Here is a 20,947-nt window from a genome sequence, read left to right on the forward strand (position 1 = left end):
TAATGGAGGTGACCTGAAATGCAAATATTCAATGGTACTGTAGGCATTTATGCTTTAAGTGCTGTTTGGGAATGTTGTTTTGAATTTATATGCTCTTTCATTAAACCTTTTTACTGCTTCTGTTTCCCTAGACAGTGTAAAACTTTCTATTCTGGTAACAGTTAAATAATTTTTGATTTGAGATATGATGGCCTCCTCATCTGCTTGCCTTCTGCATGCTTTGCCTGCCATGCGTTAAGCATGCTCAGTTATTGCATTAACTGGAAAGACTTAGCTCTTCAAATGCTCTCAAATTATAAAGTGATGAAATGCAATGGATATAAAATCTACCTTATTGTGCAATGTATTTCAAAAATTTATTTTGATAACTAAGGTTTGGTTTATTTTTTTTTGAGTGTTTGTTCTTGGTGTATCATTATAGCTACATGAGATTTAACTTCAATCTTTACTGAAGAGTACTGGCAAAGTAATCAGTCTGTGAATGGTGAAAGACAACATTAAGAAGACGTAATAAGCACTTGTGCAATCTATTTGGGTGCTCTTGAACTTGTAACTGAAAATGTCTTCAAAATGAAAGGGTTATTTTCACCTCCTTAGTATAAATTTGGTAAATTGTGTGCAAAATTTCACAATTGGTGAAAAAATATGCTTATTTTATCTTTCTGTTTCTAGTGAATGTGTGAGTAGTGTATTGTGTATCCCGTTGGCAAGTCAGAAGAGGTAAGGATCAATATTTTTATGTGAATACATCTTCAGTCTCCTTACGTTACACTTTTGTAGGTCTGCAGCTTTGGGCAGGATTATGTTTTTAACTTCTAGTATATCTTTGTGAAACAGGAGTTCCACGGGCCGTCCTGACTGGACCTGCATTGTTGTTGGCTTCACCTCTGGCTACGTTCGTTTTTACACCGAGGTGAGTTTCTCAGCACAGCAGGTCTGCAAGCAACCTCCTCAATATTAATATTAATATTAATATTAACGTTAATATTAATATTGATAATGATAATGATAATAATAATAATCTTTCTACAAAACTTCTTTCTGCAGATAGTGCTTTTTGCTTTCGTTAAGAAATGGGACAGAAATGTTCATTCTCTTTATTCTTTCTCTTCTAGAGTGGAGTTCTGCTTCTTGCACAGCTTTTAAATGAAGATCCTGTCCTACAGCTTAAGTGCAGAACCTATGAAATTCCCAGGCATCCTGGTGTCACAGAACAGGTTTTGTCAGATTATTTCAAAAGCGAAGTGGCAGTGTTATGGGGTATGGAAGGGAGTCTTCTCTGTGAATCCTCTATGTCCTTTACCAGTTTTTGATGGGTGGACAATTCCTTAGAACAAGATGCTCTGGATTTCTTGTTCTAGAAGTATTTATGCCTGTATAGTTTGAGGATTCTGAATTTCTTTTTATTTTTTGGAGTGTTTAATTAGCTCTACAGATTTCATTTTTCTCCGTGATAACCTTGCGAAGGAAGGCTTCATTCATTTCTTGTTTATTCATGTACGTGCACAAAATACGATAATGTATGGATGAAAGGAGAAAATGCAATATGCCAAGAGCTGTATGTACTCATTCATAAGAACTTATTTTAATTATTTAATGGAGAAGATAGCTAAAAATTTAAACAATCTTTATAAGAGATAGTGCTAGGAGCTTGCATGCCATTGTATTTCATGCAGAGCTTAAACTGTTTAATATAAAAGCCAGCTTTCTTTACTGTTGGCTGAGTGTGCATGCTTTATGAAGAAAACTAATGAAGTTACAGAAATTTCCAACTTTATAGAAATGCTCAAGTGATTTTGCGTGACATTTGGGATCAGTTTTGAAATACAGAAGCATTAAGGAATTTGAGTCTTGAATGTATATCACCAAATTAGCATTTATGTGCCCAAGTGGTAATTCAGGCACTAATCCAGTTTCAAAATTTGGCTTATAAAACGTTGATACTTGCATTCTAGATAAACCTGTTTTTCTGTGGCCTTTACAAGCTGCTGTAACTTTTGTGTTTTCTCCCTAAGCCATGGAACATATTAAGCAAATGTAAAAGTCATTGAAAGAAGATAAAAATATAAAATGATGTGCCTAAATAACTTTCTTATTCATATGTTAGATGGCTTAATACTGTATTTCTGTAGTTTGTCCTTATTCTGTTGCCTGTGGCTTGTTAGATATTAACTCTGTGGATGTAATCGTTATCCTCCTGTAGTTACAAGTATAAAAAGCCTGAAAAGAGGCTGTTATAACAGTAACAGTGATTTTTGTTTGTTTGTTTTGTCTACCTTCTCTGATTTTCTTACACAGAATGAGGAACTAAGTATCTTGTATCCAGCAGCAATTGTGACAATTGATGGTTTCAGCCTATTTCAGTCCCTTCGTGCGTGTCGCAATCAGGTAGCAAGAGGTATGTTTAAGAGGAAATGTTTATTTCTGACCTTATGTTTGTTAAATATCAAATCAAGGTGGAATTTTGATCTTGTTTGTCCATCAGTATATTGGCACCTACTGCATACAAGGGATTTCTTGCTCTACAGAAAATGTTTTCAGAGCACAAGTTGTCCGAGTAGCACTGACTGTCTTGTACATTCTCCCCATAATACTGTATACTGGTTTTGGCTGGGATAGAGTTAGTTTTCTTCGTAGTAGCTGGTAAGGTGCTGTGTTTTGGATTTGTGATTAAAACAGTGTTGATAACACACGGATGTTGTAGCTATTGCTCAGGGCTGCTTACACAGCATTGAGGCTTTTTCTGTTTCTCACACTGCCCCACCAGTGAGCAGGCTGGGGGTTCTTCACAAGCTGGGAGGGGACACAGCTGGGACGGCTGACCCCAACTGACCAAAACCATATCTCACAGGATGTCATGCCTGGTGATAAAAGCTGGAGAGGAGGAGGAAGGGTGGAATATTCAGGATTCTGGCATTTGACTTCCCAAGTAACTATTGGGTGTGATGGAGCCCTGCTTTCCTGGAAACAGCTCAACTGCCTGCTGATGGGAAGCAATGAATGAATTCCTTGTTTTGCTTTGCTGACATGCAGAGCTTTTGCTTTACCTTGTAAACTGTCTTTATCTCAACCCACAAGTTTTCTCACTTTAATTCTTCCAATTCTCTTCCCCATCTCAGTAGGAGGAAGTGAGCAGCTGTGTGGTGCTTAGCTGCCCACGGGGATTAACCCCCAGTGTACCGCTAAGGTGCTTCTTAGCATGTCAGGATGGTGATTTTGTTGCCATTGAAATGCTTTTCTTACCAGTAAGGATGTTCTGGGAAGTGATAATGCTGTGATGATGATGTCCGTAATGGTCACTGTTCTTTGTGTTAATGTCTAAGAGCTTTTAATACCTGGTTTGATTGTGCAGCCTTTGATCCAGTTCCTTTAGTATAATGGCTGCTTATACTCTAATTTGGAAACAGGGTCAGTTTTCTAGTGTGGTGCTGTTACTGTTCTGCAAGATAAAATGTTAAACAGGTGGTGTTGCTGATTTCTTTATGGTTGTTCTGATTGAATGAGGTGGTGTAGGTGGGATGCACAATGGATCCACCAGTATGACAGCATTAGGAACTGGTGGGCCAGCAGCACCTTAAAACTAAGGCTTGAATCTTAATGTAGAAGGATGAGTGGTAAAGAACTGAGAAATGGTACTGTGGTGAGGCAGCTCTTCTCGGAATCATATGGGGTTAGGCAACAGGAATGGATTGCTCACTTTTTCTTCCAGTTCAGGATGAAGTGGCATAAAATGAAGCTATGTGGTAGTAAATTCAAAATAAGAAGAAGCTGTGAGTTTATACAGTGTGAGGTTAAATTGTGGAATTCTTTTCCTGCTGTTGATGTAGATGCTGAAAGCTTCCTTGGGCTCAGAGGGAGAGTGACACATCAGTGGAGAAGGTGGCTCTGGAGGTTTACTGACTGCTTAGAGCTTCCCTCTGACTAAGAAGGACTTTTCAGAAGCTGGTTTAGAGGAGGCATCAGATATATGTCCTCATTCTAATATTCTTTCCCAGACATTTGATTTTTAGCTTTGCTCAGATCCTGATCTGCCATGCTAAATGGATCCCTGGGTCTATCTCATAATGGCTGTTCTTATTCTCTTAATAAAAAGGTAGCATTTCCATCAAATATAAGAGAAGGCAAAACTCCTGTAAATCAGAACTTTAAAACTTTATATTTTGCGAATCATGCAACACATACGAAAGGAAACAGACACTATGATGAGAAATGTCCATCTATTTTCACAACAAGAACACACTCAACTCTTTCAATAAGAGATCACCATTTGCCGAGAAGCACTTACAGCTAGTTGTAGTGTCTGCAACCACAGTGCTGTATCTTCTTTAATTCTTGATTATTTGTATTTGTTGTAATAAGTATTTTGAGGAATTTCAATCACTATCTTAGTTTTGCCACTGTTCTTGCCTCACACTGTTATGTACCTGGGGAATGTGCTGACTTTGCAAGTAGTTTGACTGAGGGATTTCCACTTAAACGTGCCCAGACCACAGAGACAAATTGTAGTAGCATTTTGAAATTGTACAATTGTACGGAATATTAAACCATGAATGATTAGTAAAACAAAGAACTCTGCAAGAAGAAAATACAGTTGTGATGGAATATCAGGTGCAGTTTTATTCAGTCACTTTTTAAAAACATTTTAATTGCCTTAAGGCAAGTATTTCAAAAGGCCATTTTAGTTCAGCGGCTGTTTAAATGTATGTTGATTTAAAACTAGGTTATTTTTTGGCTTCAGATTGCATCAGTTTTTTTTTTTTTTTTCCTCTGTTATGCTATTCCTTTGTCTTTGACTCAGTAGGAATTTTTCTGTTCTATCAACTTTTGTCAGCTGCAGCATCTGGCAATGAGAATGTTCAGCCTCCACCATTAGCTTATAAGAAATGGGGTTTGCAAGATGTGGATACGATTGTTGACCATGCTAGTATTGGTAAGCATTTCTGTTTTAATTTCAAATATGTGGCTTAAATGAAACTAAATGTTTTCATGCTGTTAATTTTGGTGTGAGAGCACCTAGTGGTACTGGTTGGATAGAAATTAATAGTGGGAGAAGGCTTTTGTAGTGAATGATCTCATAAACCATCATCAAAAATATATTTCACTTTCTTTTCTAGTCTGATTCAACCTCCCCTCTCCACTTGAGAGGGGAAAGGACGTCACAGCTGTAGCTGTCTTGTCCTCTCTTGTTTGGTAAGAAGCGGTGAAGAGAGACTAAATCAGATACTGTTATTTCCCTTTCTGCCAGGTTAAACAACTGTCTGGCAGGCAGGTGGAGACTGGTAGGGGTCTTACCTGAATCTACCACATGGGGAAACTAGAATTTGAGATTACTCCTTTCCAAAAAAGACAGTGTGACTTCTAGGCTCTCAAAGACGACTTCTGCTTAGGAACTCCCAGGTTCTTGTCAGATGGGCAGATCTGAGGAACAGTAAGCTTCATTTCTTTTCCACCCTTTTCACAAAAGCAGGTAAAAGGTCAGAAGGGGGCTAATGAGGCAGATGAAGTGAATTCAGTAGATGTGCTTTTGCTGCTGAACTCTGCTTTTTGTTGTTGTGTGTTTTGGGTTTTTTATTTAATATATTTTGTTCTTAATTCTCTTCTAAACAAACCAATTATGCTTTATAATTAACCTAATTACATGAGGTTATTTCACTGTGTTCTTTGGATCTTCCATGGTTAAAACCGCTTCTCTTCCATCCAGAATGTTGGCTGGTCAGTCAAGAAGGCCGGAATATATTCAGGCTCCTAGAGCAATTGCATGCCTTTGTTCTGAAAGTATAAGACATTCACTTTATAATGTTTTTGTTAGGCATCATGACACTGTCTCCTTTTGATCAAATGAAGACTGCCTCCAATATAGGTGGATATAATGCAGCTATAAAAAACAACCCACCTGCTATGTCTCAGTATGTTACTGTTGGATCCAATCCTTTCACTGGTTTCTTTTTTGCCCTGGAGGTATGTACTATAAAGATGACTTACTGAAACTTTGAATAATTAATACCTCTCTTTTCTGTATGGGTACTTCTGAAGTGTTCTTGTGTTCATTTTATGCTGACATTTCCTGTTCTTCTTGATCTTCTGAGATTGGAATGATTTGGAGTGGAGGTGATAGTACTGTCCGCCACAGGTTCCTGCTAATGAGAAATTTTAATGAATGTGTTAGACAAGTATTTTTAAATTTTTTTTCAGTTGTTAGTTTATGCTGATTAAGCAACCCAAGGTGTTTTGTGTTTTTTTTTTTTTTTAATTATGTCGAGATTGTGTAAACATGCATCTTATGAATTTTTTCGGAAGCCTTTAATGTACACAGGTGGCCTGAGTAAAATGTGGTGATTTCATGTAGTGGAATGACTATTTGTAGAAGAAAACTGCAACTTTTGCTTGATGATAACCTGTAGCACAATTAACGTCATCTTCTGTTGTATTGGAGGAGGAAGACGGCAATGTAGCTGTGTGTCGTGTACATTCACACCTTATGTGTGTGCTGTCCTTATCAGGACTGAAAGTTGATTGAAAATGCTAGAATTGGAATTTTGATTTGTAACTTGCTTTTCCATTATGCTTATGAAAAAAACTGCTTATGTTGATATTTGCAAGGATGCCAAAGCCATACATCAGCTAACTCTCCATGATAAATCATACACAGGGTTTTTTTAACTTCTGTTGCAGACAAACATACTGAGCTACCAGTGACTTGCAGGAGGATTTTGAAATGGTAAAGAGATGTCAGAATGGCTTTTCTGGGGGCAATGAATTAAAATTTTGCAGAGTCTTAAAGCTATGCTTTCTGAGCTGAAAGTCCATAGGAGGCCTGAAAAACTATTCTGCAGTTGAGTTCAGTGTAAGAACTATTTCTTGGCTTTCTAAACACTTTGTTCCTTCATTTCAGGGTGGCCCAGAGCTGACTACTTCTTGACTTGCTAAACACATTGTTCCTTTCTTTCAGGGTAGCTCGCAGCCACTGTTGTCTCATGTTGCCTTAGCAGTTGCAAGTAAACTGACTTCCGCATTATTTAATGCTGCCAGGTAATAAAAAGGGAAATGACATGATTTTTTTTTTTTGTTGTAGTAGCTACATAATAGTTTGAGGATTTTTAGGACCACTAATATGATTCTCCTAATGTGTTTTTCTGTTGCAAGTGGCTGGCTTGGTTGGAAGAGTAAACATGAAGAAGAACCTGCCCAAAAACAGAAACCAAAAGTTGAACCTGCAACCCCACTGGCAGTGAGGTAAGTTTTACATACTATGTCAATTGCTTTAGATCTTTTGTGTTTTCAGTTATTGGAATTATTTTGAAAGGTGTATAATTGATGAACGTGTTTATTTTTCTTTATGATAATAGTTTGCAGGTCATTGGTTTTAAGCTTTGTTTCATTTCAGTTTATCATTCTGGACTCAGAATGACTCATCTCTTTCACTTCCAGTGTGTGGGTTCATTGTTAGTATAAAAGAACAGTGCGCAGTTTAATGATAGTAGAAATACACAAATGGAAGTCCTGAAGTTTATCACTGAAGTGCTTCAAAGAACCTGCATGAGGTGTTTGCTGCTTATAGTTTAAAGCCCCTCACAAAAACTAGGAGGTATCCCACTTCTCTGTTTATTGTGGACAGGGGTTAATAGGCACAACAGGTTGTAGCCTAATGTTATCAAGGAAGCTGGTAAAAGACTGAATTCCTGATTGTTTTTCCTGATTTTTTTTTAAAGTACTCTCAAGACTATTCAGCAATAAGAGAGCTTATAAAGTAACCCACTGCTCTGAGATCCTTTCCTGACAATGCATGACAAGGCAATCATTTATCCTTGTTTCTGAACTTTGGTTTTCAGTAGGACTTTAATAGATCTGTGAGATCAGACAGCACAACCTTTTTCATAATTTGCTTTTAATTTTACCCATACCTTATCTTACCTTTAAAAAAAAAAAAAAAGGAATCCTAATCCTTATAAGATACTTTGTTTATTTATTCTGAAGAAAAATAGATATCTAGTGTGTTTACTTTTTTTTTATTTGTGTTTTTAGGTTTGGACTTCCAGATTCCCGTCGCCATGGTGAAAGAATATGTCTTTCTCCTTGTAACACTTTGGCAGCAGTAACAGATGCTTTTGGAAGGATTATTTTACTGGATGTTACAAGAGGACTTGCAGTTCGCATGTGGAAAGGTATGATAGTGTATATTAGTATAGAAAATAATATTCTTCAAAACAGTGTGGCTTCTTATATTCAGACTTCCAAATGGTTTTCCATTATTAACACAGACTTTACTACACTGCGTTATTACAAATCAAGGCAGATGGAGTAAAAAGTTCATAAGGGTATTGTTGTACCAATCCCTGAAATTCTGGTATGGCTTATAGAACAAAACTGTTCTGTTTGGTTTGTATTCAATGGATTTTTTAAATTTTTTTTTCCTCACAGACTGTATCCCAACAGAAAGCTTCTGACCAAGTAATTTTTTGGGAAGAACTTTAGCTGTATTCTCCAAGATTCTTTCTCTCAATAAAGTCTAGCATAGTTTTTAATTCTGTTGAGGAAAATAAACAGAAGTTTGGAAAATTAGCAACAGGACATACAACTTGTTAGACTCTTAGTTTCACCATGGTGACTGTACAAGAAGAGAGTGCTCAGTCTCTTCTAAACTGAGGTCTTTTGTAAATTAATGCAGATGTTAAGTTCTCAAATTGTAATTATACCTAATGTTACAACACTTCTTATCTTCTCTATTGAATTAAAATTTTGTAGCTTTTTGTGAGATGGAATACAAGTTTTAAGACCAGGTAGAAAATCTTTAGCTCTTATCTGTCCCCTGCACTACCAATTCAGAAGATTAGTGGTCATGAATGTAGTAGCTAATTCAGCAACATAGCATCATAGAATCATTTCGGTGCGAAGAGACCCTTAGGACCATGGAGTCCAAGCATAATGACATGCTAACAGTGTAATAGCAGAATAATCATGTGCATTCTCCTTTTCTCATATTTCTCTCCTTCTCTCATATTAGCTATAATATGTGCTCCTTGATATTCTTGGACATTTTTTTTCCTTCATTGCTGAGACCTTGATATTTTCTAGGCAGTGCTGTTAGAGTCCCAAACTTTATTTGATAGTCGGACACATATTTACAATTTGCCAGCTTTTCCCCAGTAAGGCTGCTAAGATATGAAATTGCTTATTTTTTTTTAAGCAAAACTGTCTCCTGAATGGAATACTTTCGATCCTACCTTTTCTTGTTAATTGAGTTGTGAATACTTCCAACCTTGTAGGTATAATATATATTGTTATAAACTTGTTTTGTACATTAGTATTTCACTTGTGGTTTGGAGCCTTCATGTGTACTTGCTGAACCATTACGTAGTTTAGTGATGTCATTAGAGCATCTCTGCCTTTCTTGTTTAAGAAGATTTTATGAGCGAAAAGATTTGTGTTACTGAGAGAAAAGATTAATATTTTTATTGGGTTACTAGAAATTGCATTTTAATGCTGAAAATATATGAATAAAAACATATCCTATTCTATAGGTTATGCAATTTCCTTCCTTAAATCTTTTTTTATTGTTTTGAAACATGAGAAATCTGGGCATTTACTACAGATCTTTCCTCTCTGAAGAGCTTTTGCATTGGTGTAAAGTCCAGAGGACAGACCTGATGAATTTTGGGTTTTTTGTGGCTTCTCCCAGAAGAACTTGTTTTTCCCAAAGCTTTTCAGGAGGCTGCATTTGGAGTCCTCTGGTGGACCCAGCTCCCAGTGGACAGACCACGGACAGGAGTGCTGCTGCTGGCCAGAGTAGCGCAGTTTGAGACAAAGTTTGTAACAGTTTGTTGCTGGAATAGTACTGAAGTGGACAGTGATGCCTACTAATCATGTAATATTTTTTGTACATGAATGAACTTTTGTCTTCTCTTACAAAGGATACCGTGATGCGGAGGTTGGCTGGATACAGACTGTAGAGGACCTCCATGAGAGGGAAACAGAGAAGATGGATTTTTCTCCTTTTGGAAATGCTCAAGGTCCCAGCAGAGTGGCTCAGTTCCTTGTGATCTATGCTCCCAGGAGGGGCATTCTGGAAGTGTGGAGCACACAGCAGGGGCCTCGAGTTGGAGCCTTCAATGTGGGGAAGTACTGTAGGTAAGGAACAGTTATCAGGTAGGTACGTGGGCTGTGCTGCTGCAATAAAGTGATTTGTGGATAGTGCCAGTGGTAAAAGTGCAAGGTACTGTCAGGGGCTTCTTGCGTTGCCCACAGTGTTTCTACTGAATGCAGCTGCTTTGTTATTTTGTAGAAGGGGATTTTGTCACATTTCATCACTCTACAGTCATCCTGATAACCACATTTAACAGTTGTTAAACCTTAGCTTTATAAAATTTCTATTCTTTTTAATCAGTGTGTGGAAAGGGAAGGTTGCTAATTTTGTTCCTCACTGTAAAGTCTGTGGTTTTTGTTGGTTTCAGATTGTTGTATCCTGGTTATAAAATAATGGGTCTAAACAACGTGACCAGCCAGGGATGGCAGCCCCAGACTTACCAGATATGCCTTGTTGATCCAATCTCTGAAAGTGTGAAAACTATCCATGTACCTTTCCATTTAGCACTGAGGTAAGGAGCTTTTGTGCTCTGTATAACCAAATGAATTTCATTATTGTTTTTGAAACAATATTTTATTTAGAGCAATTATGCTGTTCCTTCTCAAGTTAAATAGTCTGCTAATAATCTCATTGGTTTGTATGCATTAGCTTCATTTTTATATATGTGATGTTACCTTAAAGCAGCATAAATAATTAAAAAATATATATTTTTTCCTGAATAAATCACTTTAGTTCTTGTCACGTACAAAATTAAAATTATTTCCCTTCAGTGATAAGAAGAGTGAGCGAGCAAAGGATATGCATCTAGTGAAGAAGTTAAATGCCTTACTCAAAGCTAAAACCTCAGATCCAGGTAGGTTCTCTTGTATAATTTCTTAAGATTGTATGTTATCAAATGGTTTGTGTATTATGTGTCCTGTAAGTGTACAAACACAGATATGATTGTGGTGCATTTTGAGTGGTGTATGTGCCATGAATTGTGATCTTCAAGTAGACTGTATTTTTTTTTATAAGCTACCAGATTTAATTTATATTATACAAGGGTCCAGTACAAGCCTTGTCTGCCATGTAAATCTTAACTAAACTCTGCTTTGAGTGCTTACATAAAACCTGACTTATTTGCAATCTGTTATGCTGTGTAACAGAATTCAGCATTTGACTCTAGATATCCTTCTTGCTGTAAGTAATATATATTTCTTAAAGAGACAGGTTTGGAGGAAGAGATGCCAGTGAACTGTTATTTTGTTTCATTTTCTCCAAGCTTATTTTGGCAACCTTTTTAGTGTCTTCATCTCCATAGCATGAACCCACATGCATCTTAATCGTGGTGCATGTTGACTTACTTTTCAGAAAAATATGAACTAAAGCCATGATTGTCTTTGCAGATTTGATTGAAGCTGAAGCAAAGGAATTAATACTTGATATCAAATACCCTGCTACAAAGAAACAGGTGAATATTTAGAAGACAGTATACTTTAATATCAGAAAAAAAAAAGTGTTATCAGATTAGAGTACTAAATCTTTTTAAATCTTTAAAGTTATGGTATTAGTTTTTCTAGAATTACTTGAAACAAATAATTGAGCTGGTTTGGTGATTTTGTTTTTCTTTTTACAACATTTTGACTGGAACTAATTTTGACTTGTGACTTCCCAAGGCATATGGCATAATAAAAGTCAAAATATCAAAAAGAGAGCAGACGTTTCATTAGGATCAAATTATGCCACAAGTATATGTGAAGACAAAATACAGATGAAAAGTCATTGTCAGAGTTGTGCTTTGTTGGCTTACTTTATATGTTTTGACAGTAAAAATAAGTAAATGTTTAATTCTGTTGAACGTCTGCTTAACAGGCTCTGGAAAGTATATTGACAAGTGAACGTGTGCCACTTTCATCTCTTACAAACATCACTCAGACATTAATGGATAATTTAAAAAAACAGGGTAGGTGGATATTTATTTTGCGAATATGGAGAGGCATTTGCACTTTGTCTGCAGTGCTGTAAGGCTGTTGTAGAACTATTTTATTCCACAGGGAGACCAAATTTGGTGTGCTTAGTTTTGCTGCTAGATATCTTAGGATGTTGCTTCTACATATATATACTTTTTAAAAATGCAGACTGCAAATAGCTTGCTAGTAAGTATGCTTTGCTATGCTTGCTATGTGCATACTAACTTGTTACGATATTAAAAAACAGACCCAACTGAGCTGAGTACTTGCATCCAGTAAAAGCTTCCTTCAGAAAGAAACTTTCACAGAGTTTTGCCTGTAGAAGTTTTAGTCTATTTTCTCTCTCCAAGGAGGGCAGAGGGCACATGGTGCTTTAGATCTGTGAATTTTAATATACTGGAAGCACAAAATCCTTATCACTAAGGATCTGAGCTCTGGCCAGATGGCTGGTATATTTTCTTGGTAAACTTTGCAGAAGTTATATTTCACATTTTGCTAGAGATTCAGAGCCAGTGTCAGGAAATGCCATTACGCACTCAAAATCTTGTTGCCGAAAGTCTGAGATTGTTTCTTTGAAATGATACACTTGGATCTTTCTAAATTGGGAGAACCTTCTTTGTACTGGAGGTGATACCAGTTTGGAGATCCATCTGGATGTTGACGAACAGAGTGAAGAAGCATGTGCCTGCCCCTTCTTTTGCATGTATTGAGGCTTCTTCAGCAATAGAAGTCTGCTGCTTTTTTTGTTTGTTGTCATCACTGGGTTTATTTCAGCTTCTTAGAAGATGAGGGTTTAGCAATAGGAGTCAAGAAATCCCCAAGGCTGTTGCGTGGAATTCCTTAATAAAACATCTGTCAATTAGTCTGTATCCCCTCTCCTACCTCAGTGAGAACCTGACGACAGATTTTTGTAATTTCAAAGCCTTGAGAGGAAATCTTTCTTTCACTTGCATCCATAGGGTTTGGTTTTTTTCCACCATTTTCTTGAAGTAGATAGAGTTGATCGAGAGTTTCACATGTGCACTCCTCCACCTAGTTTTGGCCTGGCTTTCTAAATCACTAACATTACACATTTCTATTAGAACTAGCAAAGAAAAATGGAAACGTGCCAATTTACACTGAAAAGAGATTGACAGAACTGTATACCGTGTTTCCCCGAAAATAAGACCAACCCCCAAAATAAGCCCTAGCATGATTTTTTCAGGATTTTTGAGGATGCTCAAAATGTAAGCCCTACTCCAAAAATAAGCCGTAGTTACAGTTCATAAAAAAAGTAAATTTAAATAGTGTCCAGGCAGCTATACATGTAAAAAAGTAAAATTAATTGGCAATAGAATGCAGCAGGGCAGATAGACCCTTCACCAAGAAAAGCGGACAAGACTAAGAGAATTGCACTCAAAAGACGCCACAAGACCCAAAACAATAAGGGCTGGCAAGTGCCAGGCTCTCACACACAGATCGGAGAATTGTGCTGATGTTCCAGAATGTGATGACATGACTGTATTAGAATAAGTGTTGATTTATTTTTTTTTTTTTTTTGGTTCAAGAATAAATGTAAATTGTTGTTCATGGAAAAATAAGATGTCCTCTGAAAATAAGCCCTAATGCATCTTTTGGAGCAAAAATCAATATAAGACTGTCTTATTTTGGGGAAACAGGATACTTACTGAGGTCTGTTTGAGCTTGTATTTTTCAGCATTAATCTTTTATTATCATATGTGACATTAATTCCTCACAGTCACAAAAAAGAACAAACATGGCTGATGTTCCAGCCTTCTAATTTCAGAAGAGTAGCGGTGTATCCTTCTGCTTGTGCTTAGCAGGTAAAAGATAATGTGAAGCAGATGCTCGGCTCTGTCAGTGCTGTGGTTGTGAAGAAAAGATCAAGCTCTGTGCGTTTCTTTTTTGTTTGTAGGATTTTTAATAGCAATGTGTCGAAATGTATAAGGGTTTGGAGGAAGAAGATTGTGTTTAGAAGCTGTTTCAGGTGAAGACGATATATTCAGAGATATCTTTTGTATAGAAAGGTCCTTTTAGGATCTCTGTAAAATGCTTTATTTTAAAACAAGTACGTTGGAATAGTTTTATTGGGTTTTTTTCCAACATTATGTTGATGTCAGTTTCCTAAATTCTGATTGCTTTAATTGTAAGTGAAATTTGAATGCCAATAGAGACATGAAATTCCTGAGACTAAGATTGTAGAAATACAAAAGGCACTGTCTTGCAGAGATGAAATTGAATTCATATCAGTAGATATCAAGCTGTCATGCAAGGAATGTGCTTAAAATATTGGCAAAAAGAGTAAAATGTTATTGTTTGGTATTTTTGATAAATGAAAACATGTTTGAGACTTGGTATATTTCAATTTTTGGCAATCTCTGGTTTGGCCTTAAACCAGTAAAACACAGTAAATTTGTCTTTGTTCAATTCCACATCATCAGCCTCTTTCAGTTTAAAAATGAGCCTGATGCCTTTCTCTAACACTTCTCATAAAAATAATTCTTTTTTTATTTTAATACTGCTGTGAATTAAATATTATCATTGCAAGCAGCAGTGCCTCAAAAAATTACACTGAGAGACATAAATCCTCTGGTTCTGGTGAAGGAGGAGTATAACGCAGCTGCAAGATGTGTTTCACTATTCCGGGCTATATATTCAAGTTCAAATGTAGTTTTATGTCTTCTCAGAGCTTGAGTGTGTGGATGAAGGACTACTGCAGTTCTGCGCAAACAAGTTAAAGCTGTTACATCTTTACGAACTAGTTAACAAACTAAATTCCCAAAGCATACGGAAAGACACTCCACCCTCGGACAATGTGAGTAAATTCAAAATTCAATTGTCTTATAGAATCGTGTGATTTAAGCATAAAAATAGGCTTTCAAGGCCTTGGATAAAATAAATAGGTAAACAGGTTACCTCTTTTTGTGGCCCTGGACTTTGAATGAACTAATTATTTCATAATACCTTTTTTTTTTCATATTCGAATGCCTACTAATTCATCCACCTAATATTTAACAGTCACATGAAATTGAGATAGAAGTGCAAACAGAACCAGGATCTCCTGATTTAAGTCCTTTATCCCAAGTACATAGCATACTCTTAACTTTGTGTAGTTTTTGAGGACTATTTTTGAGACCAATAGAGATTACAAATTCTGACATTTGCTTGTGTATCACCATACTTTGGCTTGCTTTTGATATAAGCAGTTTTACAAATTATACATTTATAAAAGCAATATAGAGTGGTATTATATGGGCTTGTTTGCTTGATTGGGTGATTGTTATATTACAACCAGGATCTAAATATGTGAAATGTATGTGTCGAAGTCCTTAAAAATGAAGCTGGACAAGGTCTTCATTTGAGCTATATGAATAACTGATTTTGAGATTATTCTATCATTTTGGCCCTTTTAAAATGTAGTGTTCAAAATGAAATATTTTTACTCTGATGACTTTTGTTTCAGCTTTTACTGTGTTTTGATAAACATCTTTTTGCATCAGTCTTGTGATGTTTGATTTTTGGGGACTTTTGCTCTTAAGGACTTGGCTAAACTGCTTCGCCTGGAAGAAAAAGATTTCCATAGACTCCAAACTTTACTGGAGAACTACAAGAAAGAGAACACTCAAACTACTGTTCAGCTTGCTGATGAGAAGGATGGCGTATTGTCTGTGAAAATGTTCTTAGAATATTTGGAATATGAAAAGGATGTGATTAACGTGAAAAACATGGAAGACGGAGAATATGTGGCTTTAGGTAAGAGATACTGAATTGTTTGCCAAATGATTTAAAGACTGATTATAATCTAAGATGGTATGAATATTTTATCCTTAATTTGGGGCTTTAACAAGCTGGCTTTGCCTTGAGGTAGCATGTGGCAGTGCTAGTGCATCACTCTTACCTTTAGCCATAGAACAAGTCTTTCTACCTAGATGGATATAATACAGGCTAACTACATCTGTGGATATAATTATCCTAAAGCCATGTCATCACTGTTCATTCATTTATTAATGCCACTAAGTTGGACAGTGGTAATGAGGTTCTTCACAGAGCAGCTGGATGCTGCGGTTCTTTCATGGCCACAGCACCTGAGGAGTTCCCTTAATGACAGGACAGCTCCCCTGAGAATGGAGGGGGCTGACCAGAGGCAGCACAGGACCATGAGGTGAGGGAATAAGGACCCCTCATTTGTGGAGTTGAGGAGGTTTTGGACAACATTAATCTGAAATATTAGGGATGGGGAGAGTATCTGGGGTGTGTCTTGATGTTTGGGATGAGGTTTCTTTCTATAGTCTGCTTCAGTTTGCAAGTCTATTCTTGACTGTCCTTGAGGGACTCTTGAGAAATAACTAATGGAAACAGCTTCAGTTAAATCTGTCTCAAAGGCGCTGTCTTTCCAGGTGATTTATGTTCTGTGGAAATTGTGGTGCAAAACCAGATTTCTATGCAGTGGTGTTGTATGGTGTTCACTTTGTAGCCTGTTGCTTTTTTTGGCTTTAATTGTCAGACTTTTGAGAGGAATTGGGATTGAGAAGTCAGACAGAAGAGCTTGGCTTTCATCTATATGAAGGTCAAAGGCTATTTCTAAGTAATCTTAGAACTTGCATTTCTCTGCTATAACACCATACTTGGTTTTAAGAACTGGTGTAGAAATGCTCTTCTCCCCATGGCCTTGGACAGGGCTCACCAGCGACTTCTACCCCTGAGGGTAAACCATCAGGGTATCCTGGGTGTAACTTGGTCCTTCATATTGAGCTCAGTGGGACCTGATCAGCAGATGATCTTTCGTATAAGTGTAAGGGGAGAGACTGTGGCTTCAGGTGTCATATATAACGTCAACTAATTTTTCCTTCAGGCAGCTTTTTCTTTTGGAAGTGTTTGTGCGGGGAGAGTTCCACAGAAGAAATGTGTCGTGTGTTGGAATCAGCACATTTTAGACCTCAAGGCTTGTTGGTAAGATATTTTTAACATGCTTTAAAACTTTGATTTAGTGTTTGGAAAACAAAACATTGAAAAGAAAAATTCTAAATATATTGACCTTTGGATTAATGCTGTATTCAGGCTATGTTCAAATACGCCCACATTCAGTTCTTTAGGTGCTTATATTTCCCACTTAAGAGATGTCACCAAAAAAAAAAAGAAAATCTTCTAGTAGAAAATGTGGGCATTCTGGTGGGAACATCTAGAGTATGGACTTGGGACTACAAATGATATGAAATTTTGCGGAACATTTCTTCTACAAAGCAGCAAAAATTACGAGAGTAGTTAATTTTGAGCACTGATACATTTGTTATAATTCCTTTTGCAAGCAAGGAAGTTTAAAAATAATTAAAAGTAAATTTTTTTGAATCACTAGTAGTGTTCAGAAAATCATCTTTATCTTTCATCTGCATGTAATTGTAGTCTTTTGCTACTTTTCTTCCATCCACTACATAGTGATGGAAATACCTATTTCAATATAACTTGTCTGTGCTAAGATTTTCAGCTGTAATATTAATAATTACTAATGTTTACCAATTTGAGATTGCTAACATACTGGTGTTAGCTGACTGTACCTTCAGAAGTGGGCATTTCCTAAGATACCTTTCTAAATGAAAGATACAAGTTGTATTGCTTCATTTCAAAGTCTGTCATAGAGTGCCTTATGCAATATATTTTTGACTTGCTATGTTTGTATATTAAGGCTTCATGGATATAACATTTCTGTTACATGACACAAAGTTTGTTTGAGAAAGTGTTTGCATTAGGTATATTGCAGTATAGAGTTTCATTCTATTGCTTTAATTCCATGTTATCTTTTTTTTTCCACAGTCACTCCTTCTCAATTTATGGCTTTCCAAGGAAAAAGATATTCTACACAAACCAGATTCTGTCAGTTGCCTTCACACTATGCTGTCACTTCTCAGCAAAATGAAAGGTGAAATGTGCATTTGGAACACTTGAAACAAAACTGATATTAATTATTATTAGAAATTTGCTACTCTAACTAGCCTGTATTATCACCTCGGGCTTTTTCCCTCCTCACAAATTATGTCACAGAGCTAAATGAAGCATGTTAATGAACCAACTAAATATACAATCAAAATTTGGGGAGTGTCACAATTAAAGGCCCTGTAGTTTCTACTCTCCGCTAAGTTGAGACAACTCCTGTTTGGGACCAGAAGGTGGCTCTCCAGTTCTTCTTCCTCATTTTTTTGAGTGTATAGTCCTATCCCTCTCGCTTGTGCTGACTTGCTCTGCTTTGAGCTGCTTTAACTCATTTAGGTGCTATTCTTCTGGCAACATTTGTATATTGAACATCTCTGTAACTCGAGGAGTACTCTATGAAGTCACCTTGCCATTATTTGGGCTAAGTTGTATCGTCAATAAATACTGATCCTCACACAGAGCTGCTATGGATGCGTCTGTGCCAGGTTCCTGTATGTCTGGTTCACCATTGGGCACCATTATCAGCTTGAAACTGGAAGTGTGAATAAGCTCCCGCTGCTGTCTCAATAAATTAATTCTGATGAACACGAGGTAGCCTCAAGAGAGCCAACTTGAGTACACTGAAAATGCGTGGCATCTTGAAATAACAAAAGAAGTTGTCTGCATGATGAAGTGTCATTTAGTAGTATTCCTTAGATCTAGTAAGCATGCAGCAGGTTTTACTGCCTAGTGGTTTAGGTCTATTGCCTGCTGCCCACAAATGGAACTTGGAGAATGAATAGTTCACATTCTGCTCTTTATTTTAAATTTGAGTTATAATCTAGAAATTATATGCTACATATTTAGAAAGAGATAATGTAGAGTAATTGGAGATCACTCCTGATATAAGCTGTATTAGTAAGTGCTGTTTTCAGGGTTGGTTGCTGCTTTACTGTTGTTAACACACCGTGACAGAGATTGATTTCCTCTCTCCCCCTTGCTCTGCAGTTGCTAGAGATGAGACGTGGGACACGCAGTCGGTTTCCCCCTGGTGGCAGCAAATGCGTTCAGCTTGTATTCAGTCTGAAAGCAATGCCGCTGCCTTGTTGTCTGCTCATGTTGGACATTCTGTAACTGCGCAGATAATCGACAGCGTGACAGAGAAAAAGGTAAGTCATCTTGGACCTCCCTCTTCTGCAAACTGCTGTCTTTGTGGTGGAATAACATCCTCAGCATTCGTCGACATTGTAACGTGAGCACAAACATGCTGTCCTGCATGCCTGAAAGTTTGTATTTGAATAATATGCTGAGGTGAATGAGGGATATATCAGAATTGTTTACTAAATGTATTTAAATACATGACGGGAACTGTACAGTGAGATTTTTCTCTTGATAGCGAGTGATGTTGACAAACTTAAAGCCTATACAGTTTCCACATAAGTTTGAGAAGCTCACTGAACTTTGAATGGTAAACCTGTTTTAATGTAGTTGTTATTTTTTAAAATTATTATCATTTTTTAAAATATACTGCTGGATTTTCTCAACACTTCTGTAACTATGCCTTAAGTTGATGGGTGTTTGGTTTTCTTGGCAATAAGTATCTTTTCACAAAGTTGGTATTAAGACTGTCAAACTAGACACAGCATTGCAATTCAAAATGGAAAAAGTTATTCCAATCCAGGCATATGGTGTTTTATTGCTTGTCTTAACAGATTAGATGGGATTTAGGTGGTGTTCAGTTTAGTAAATAGACTCCTTATTTATAACTAGATTGCTGGGAAGTGTTTTAGCATTTTTGTGCATTCATCTTAACTAGTGCAATTCTGTATATTAAAATTGTCAGCACTGCCCAAATAGGAATGTTGATATGTTGCAACATATTATGCTTTACCCATTTGCTCTCTCCTTTGTCACATTTTCTTCTCTTAAGCTCTTAAAAGAATAAAGAACAGCTTTATTTCCCTCAAAATATACCTTCCATGAAGCTGTTTATCTTTTACTCTTTATTTTCCTACCATCCTTTGGCTTGAAGCCCAGAAGTGTTAATGGCCAGGCTTCTGAGAACTTTGGAGTTTGCTGTCTTGGTGCACAAAGCTAAAAATCAGATCTGCACCCTACTGGGATGATTCTTGAGGTTCCTAGTAGAGCATTTGCTGATAAACATGAAAATTATTGAAATAATGCACAGAAATGTGATGTGGTATGATGCAGTATTTCATGGTGCATGTTTTATACTTTTTAATATGGTAGGAAATATTGGTGTCTTATTAGTATATGTAGGGATTTTAAAGACTTCTCAACTAAATATGAATTTTGAAATGGAACTATAAGATGATCTTTCAGGTCCTCTTATTTCCTTATGCTTTTGTTTAAGAATCTGTGCATCTTGTGAGCAGTGTGGGATATTAATTGATGGTTGCATGATAGTTAAATGTACATGTCTTGAACTAAATTCTTCTTTAAAATGGGGTAGCTCTTAGGATATAGCTTTCCATTTTAATACTATGCATTTTTTTTTTTTTAAACAAAACTTTGCTACTTGAAGTGAGCAGATCTAAACCAGTTCACGTGTTCTGTTAGTTTTCCCAAATAACTGTAGGTTCAGACACGGAATCCTGGGAAACACTTTCCCTTGATAGTGAATATTGGAAGCTTTTGCTGAAACAATTAGAGGATTGTCTGATACTTCAAACACTGCTGCATAGCAAAGTGAGCAACAGGACAAAAAGAGTTTCTTCCCTCCAGACTGAGCCTTTGGGCAGGCTTTCTGTAAAGAAATTGCTCGAAGCTGGAAAAGGTACAGTTTTTTCCCCTCTTGGTAAGATGGTTGACTGTCTTTCTAATATCCTTCTGAGCCATCCTTACCTTAATTTATGATATACAGTGCACTGGAAATTGTTCTGCTGATTACTTTTATTAATTAAAAATCAAAGCACATCACACAGAATAACATTTTAAAATTGTTAAGGAGTATTATTCTAAGACTGCAGTGAAAACCTTTAATAAGTTTATT

At 36.7% G+C, this 20,947-nt stretch overlaps 1 protein-coding gene across 2 annotated transcripts in view; it reads left to right on the forward strand.

Annotated features, from left to right (window-relative positions):
* RAB3GAP2 (RAB3 GTPase activating non-catalytic protein subunit 2) overlaps positions 1-20,947 on the forward strand; it is a 48,144-nt gene that overhangs the window by 17,055 nt on the left and 10,142 nt on the right. The window contains exons 5-24 of one of the 2 annotated variants that reach the window (XM_065833829.2): positions 673-720; positions 838-913; positions 1,116-1,217; positions 2,299-2,398; positions 4,832-4,930; positions 5,810-5,958; positions 6,950-7,029; positions 7,144-7,233; positions 8,023-8,162; positions 9,909-10,125; positions 10,449-10,592; positions 10,852-10,934; positions 11,467-11,531; positions 11,933-12,023; positions 14,718-14,845; positions 15,570-15,783; positions 16,883-16,980; positions 17,839-17,944; positions 18,943-19,103; positions 20,515-20,731. In XM_065833829.2, the coding sequence (XP_065689901.1) occupies positions 673-720; positions 838-913; positions 1,116-1,217; positions 2,299-2,398; positions 4,832-4,930; positions 5,810-5,958; positions 6,950-7,029; positions 7,144-7,233; positions 8,023-8,162; positions 9,909-10,125; positions 10,449-10,592; positions 10,852-10,934; positions 11,467-11,531; positions 11,933-12,023; positions 14,718-14,845; positions 15,570-15,783; positions 16,883-16,980; positions 17,839-17,944; positions 18,943-19,103; positions 20,515-20,731 (2,408 nt within the window). Of the gene's footprint in view, positions 1-672; positions 721-837; positions 914-1,115; positions 1,261-2,298; positions 2,399-4,831; positions 4,931-5,809; positions 5,959-6,949; positions 7,030-7,143; positions 7,234-8,022; positions 8,163-9,908; positions 10,126-10,448; positions 10,593-10,851; positions 10,935-11,466; positions 11,532-11,932; positions 12,024-14,717; positions 14,846-15,569; positions 15,784-16,882; positions 16,981-17,838; positions 17,945-18,942; positions 19,104-20,514; positions 20,732-20,947 lie in introns of those variants that run through there. The other variant, XM_071805967.1, reaches the window with a different exon arrangement.

The sequence above is a fragment of the Patagioenas fasciata genome, chromosome 3 (genome assembly GCF_037038585.1).
Source record: "Patagioenas fasciata isolate bPatFas1 chromosome 3, bPatFas1.hap1, whole genome shotgun sequence".
Taxonomy (NCBI): domain Eukaryota; kingdom Metazoa; phylum Chordata; class Aves; order Columbiformes; family Columbidae; genus Patagioenas; species Patagioenas fasciata.